This window comes from Ammodytes marinus (genome assembly GCF_949987685.1).
Source record: "Ammodytes marinus genome assembly, chromosome: 19".
Classification (NCBI taxonomy): domain Eukaryota; kingdom Metazoa; phylum Chordata; class Actinopteri; order Uranoscopiformes; family Ammodytidae; genus Ammodytes; species Ammodytes marinus.
In genome coordinates this window covers 23,601,165-23,606,164 of record NC_137223.1, presented here as the reverse complement: position 1 = coordinate 23,606,164, position 5,000 = coordinate 23,601,165, and the positions used below count along the sequence as shown (strand labels likewise).

The 5,000-nt window shown below is 41.6% G+C and overlaps 1 protein-coding gene across 1 annotated transcript in view; it reads left to right on the top strand.

The window, feature by feature from the left end:
* ift172 (intraflagellar transport 172) overlaps positions 1-5,000 on the top strand; it is a 44,512-nt gene that overhangs the window by 38,109 nt on the left and 1,403 nt on the right. The window contains exons 38-44 of the mRNA XM_080047733.1: positions 511-627; positions 1,587-1,697; positions 1,882-2,001; positions 2,698-2,793; positions 3,084-3,143; positions 3,429-3,527; positions 4,231-4,384. Coding sequence (XP_079903859.1) covers positions 511-627; positions 1,587-1,697; positions 1,882-2,001; positions 2,698-2,793; positions 3,084-3,143; positions 3,429-3,527; positions 4,231-4,384 — 757 coding nt within the window. The remainder of the gene's footprint in view (positions 1-510; positions 628-1,586; positions 1,698-1,881; positions 2,002-2,697; positions 2,794-3,083; positions 3,144-3,428; positions 3,528-4,230; positions 4,385-5,000) is intronic.

The following is a 5,000-nucleotide window of genomic DNA, read 5'->3' as shown; positions in this document are numbered from 1 at the left end:
ACTGTCTTTGGCTATTTAATGAAAGGGTTAAAGCTATAGTGCGTAACTTCAGTTGCCCCCATTAGGAATTCTGAGTAATTACAACAACACTGTCGGTGCATCTACATCAGGTAAAAGCCTTCAGTGATCACAAATGGATTGTATACCTTCTGCTGTATGTCCAGGTTTTTTTTTATTTGCAGTAGAATCAACAACTGAAACATTTCTTGGGCTCTTCTTGGGATTTTTCCTCAGCTCCTGTGTGTGTGCTGATAAGGCTTAATCAACTTTGTGTCAACTCGTTTGGCAATGGCTTGAATGTAACCGACATTCTTTTACATGAAAAACTTACGCACTATAGATTTAAACTGGTGAATGTGAAATTTGAATTACAGAAAGGCATTTATTTAAAACAAAAATTGACAAGATAATGAACAATAATGCACTAACCATCCATTTACAGATAAGTAAAACTGCATGTACTGAATGCTTGATTTGACCTCTTTGAGCCTGTTCTGTGTGTTTTGTCAGAACTTTAAGATCCTCCATAAGTACGTGGCTCTGTACGCGTCTCACCTGATCAAAGAGGAGGAGGTTGAGAGGGCTCTGCAGCTCTACATCCAGCATGGAGCCCCTCCCAACCCGCAGGTAACACAAGCACACGTTTAGAGGTGCACACACACTACTAGGCAATCTGTAGTATAGTTTGTTAACACATACACACAAGACACCTTTAACTCCTCCTTCATGGAAAACTGCCTCCATTTATTTATTCCTGCTCTACACCACTAATATGGCAGGCCGCCGGAACCTGCTCGCAAAGATCTTTAGGACAGCATGGCGCTTGTGTCGTAAAAACACTGCAGCTTTTGTCCGAAAGGCGCACTACAATCAACCGAAATAGCCTCGTAAGCTAGCCTGGTCCAACCAGACCATCGTACTTCATTTCATTTGTACAGAAGGTCTGGAAGTGCTGTAATTGGCAAACGTTCATTCACTTGGAGGCGGGTGTCTGTTGAAGTTTAAAACTATTGGATCTGCCCAGTGCCACTCTGGATTAGCCAACCAATCGCATCACGTTTGGTCGTCACGTGTGTCATGAGCCGGCTTTTGACGGTGCGTTCCAGTTGGACAGGGAACTCGGAAATTTCCGACTTCACTACATATTGTAGTCTATGAATCTACCGGTACCTGGCAACAGTAACTTGTTAGAGCCTAACGTTTAGTTATTTGGATGAGAAAGGTTTTAGGCGTCCATACTTTCGCGAGCAGATGCACTGGAACACAGACAGGTCGGAACTCGGAACTACCAAGTCGGAAATCTCCTTCTTCCGAGTATAAAGGAACGCAGCATTCAACTGAAACTGGAGCGCGACTTCGACGTCATCGTTCTCAGCCACTCGCTCTGTTCGCTGATTGGACGGCTGTAGATTCTCCGGAGAATCTGGGAAATGCGCTGTACACCCAGACTGACTACTGAAGGGAAAATGAAATTTGGCCGGAAGTAGGCGGGCGGGCGGGCGGAGCCAGGCTACTCGTAAGCTGCTTCATAAAACCTTTTGATGAATGTTCCGTGTTATAAAATATGTTTTTTTTTATATATTCAGAACTTCAACATCTACAAGCGTCTGTTCCAGGACGTGATCAGCCTCCCAGACACAGAGGGGCCAGAGGCTTACAGGACGTGGGCCGACCTCCGCAACTTCCTACTGCAACTGGTAAATCACCACACAGTTCCACAGAAACTTATTTTTTAATTATTGTTATCTCAGCTATTCTCATAACTGAAATTCCACTTTTTGTGACGCCTTCGTGTGTGTGTGTGTGTGTGTGTGTGTGTGTGTGTGTGTGTGTGTGTGTGTGTGTGTGTGTGTGTGTATATCTTTTTAAATGTATTTCCAGTGTGAGAACCTGTCTCGGTCTGCGGAGGCGAACTCTCCGGCTCATGAAGACTTTGAACAGTTCCTGCTGATCTCTCATTACTACGCCACGCGCTCGGCTGCTAAAGGAGTCGAACAACTGGTACAGGAAAATACCCACGAGAAGATTGTACATTTTTAACTGCCTTAAATATTATAATACAGTAAAAAAAAACATTTATTTCAAATAGTTTTTATTAAGTTTTCATTAGAATACTGAAAAGAAACAACCACCATCACAGAAAACTATGGGGGCAGAGACCACATTGAAACTTTACCAAGTAACAACTTAGTCTATGTGTAGATGTCTGTTTTCATGTGCCACAAATTGCATGTGCCACAATAATCAACACTCAAATTGCTTCCATTCAGTTTCATATTTATATCAACAGTAGTCTTTCTCTTTATCATATCATCACTACACCGCAGTAAAAAACAAACTGCAGTTGTAGATTTGTTATAAAAACAGTAACAAATCAAACCTCTCTTGAATAATTTATCTTCTCAATATCAGATTTTCACATTCGACTAATTTTAAAACTAAACTTCTTCTTCTTCTTCTTCTTCTTCTTCTTCTTCTTCTTCTTCTTCTTCTTCTTCTTGTTCTTCTTCTTGTTCTTCTTGTTCTTCTTGTTCTTCTTCTTCTTCTTCTTCTTCTTGTTCTTCTTGTTCTTCTTGTTCTTGTTCTTCTTCTTCTTCTTCTTGTTCTTCTTCTTCTTCTTCTTCTTCTTCTTCTTCTTCTTCTTCTTCTTCTTCTTCTTCTTCTTCTTCTTCTTCTTCTTCTTCTCCTCCTCCTCAGATCAGCATAGGGGCCAAGCTCTCAGTGTCTCTGCTGCGTCACACAGAGTTTGTTCCTGCTGACAAAGCGTTCTACGAGGCCGGTCTGGCCTGCAGGGTGAGTGAGATAAAGACAAATACCTTCTTCCATTTCTTTAGAAGTCAGATTTAGATTTAGATCTCCATACTCAATGTTTCCTTTTTCCCCAAAGGGAGAGATTAACAAGGGAGCATTGCGATTTAGAATCTCCTCACTAGACTAAATACTCTGATATTACACACTGTACCTTTTAAAATATGTTCTTATGTTTGTGCTCTATTGATTTGGTTTCTGAAAGCAGTTGCATTTAAGGTTTTTTAACTTGTGAGTTGCACAAGGTAAAAAAACTTTTTTTATTATCGTTGCAGGCTGTTGGCTGGGAGAACATGGCCTTCATCTTCCTCAATCACTTCCTGGATCTGTGTGATGTGAGTATACTGTCACATCCCATATCTGCACTGTACATCAAAGCTGCCTAAAACGACCCTCAAAAAATGACCTATGAATGAAAAATACAGTATTTTATGGATCAAAATCTTTCCCAACACCGTTAGACTGTGTTTGTGTTTGTTAAATGGAGATACATTCACCGGGAGAAGTTAGTTTGAGCTTTTTTAACTGATTTTACATAAATGATCATTTTCATCATCCATCTGCAATCAGTTTTAATTCTTTATAGTCCTGATTTCTCGTTGCTTTCCCCCTGACTCCAGGCTATAGATGAGGGGACCATGGCCAATATGGATCACACTGACTTCATGGAAACAGACATTCCCTTTGAGGTTCCGGTTCCTACAAAACTCTGTGTCACCGTAAGATATTCTTTATATATACTGTATATACACACAACAATGCACTGTCGGGGCGACTGTGGCTCAGTTGGTAGAGCAGGTTGGCCGATGATCAAAGGGTTGGAGGTTCGATCCCCGCCCTGCCACCTGTGTCATGGTGGTTGTGTCCTTGGGCAAGACACTTCACCCACCTTGCCTCGTGTGAATGTCGATAGTTAGCCTGCTGCTATTGGTGTATGAATGTGTGTGTCAATGGTAACGTGGGAAAAGGAAAACTGGTCTCCCTTGCAAAAGAGTCTTCGGTCTCAATGGGATTTACCTGTAGAAATAAAAGTTAAAAAAAAAAACAATAACACAGGCTGTTAACACATATCACATAGCACAAGGCAAACATAAATGCTGTGTTTTAAATGAAATGTGGTTCAGTTAAAGTGGCATCCATCTTCAATATAATAATAAATAAAACAAATAATATTGATAAGTAGAGTTTCAGCTGCTTCTAGAGTCAAATGAGTAATCGGTGTATTTGAAGCTGCAGTGCGTAACTTCTGTCGCCGACCCATGAGGAATTCTGAGTAATTACAACAACGCTGTCGGTGCATCTACACGAGGTAAAGCCTTCCGTGATCCGCATGGATGTTTGTATAATGTGTGTGTGTGTGTGTGTGTGCGTGTGTGTGTGTGTGTGCGTGTGTGTGTGTGTGTGTGTGTGTGTGTGTGGCAGGACGCCCAGAGGGAGCAGATCAGGGATTGGGTTCTGATGGTTTCCATGGACAACAGACTGGACCAGCTTCTGCCTAAGGACGAGAGGAACACGTACGAAGGCTCACTGGTGGCTCTTAACACGGGCCTTAGATCCATGCCCTGTCTACTCACTGGTACACACACACACACACACACACACATACGCACGTACGCACTCACACACTCACTCACTCACTCACTCACTCACTCACTCACTCACTCACTCACTCACTCACTCACTCACTCACTCACTCACTCACTCACTCACTCACTCACTCACTGGTAACTAACACACACACACACACACACACACACACACACACACACACACAGACTCACTCACTCACTCACTCACTCACTCACTCACTCACTCACTATATATATAAACATAATACAAATACATAATATGACTGAAACAAATCATAATTTGGGCGTGCTCCGGTGGTGTAGTGGGTAGAGCGCATACCATATTGGCTCCATCCTTGTAGCAGCGGACCCGAGTTCAAATCCAACCCACAGCCTTTTACTGCATGTCATCCCCCTTTCTCCCCCCATTTCCACCCTGTATTTCTCTGCCTTCAACTATCATATTAAGGTTAAAACAACTAAAAAATATCTTTAAAAACACCATTTTCATTTTAACTCTAAATCAATAAAAATTCTACAGAAATGTACACTGTCATTAGTGTATGTGTAGGAGCAGTAGTATTCCAGTAATAAGTTATTAAAATAATTATAAAATAATAAATA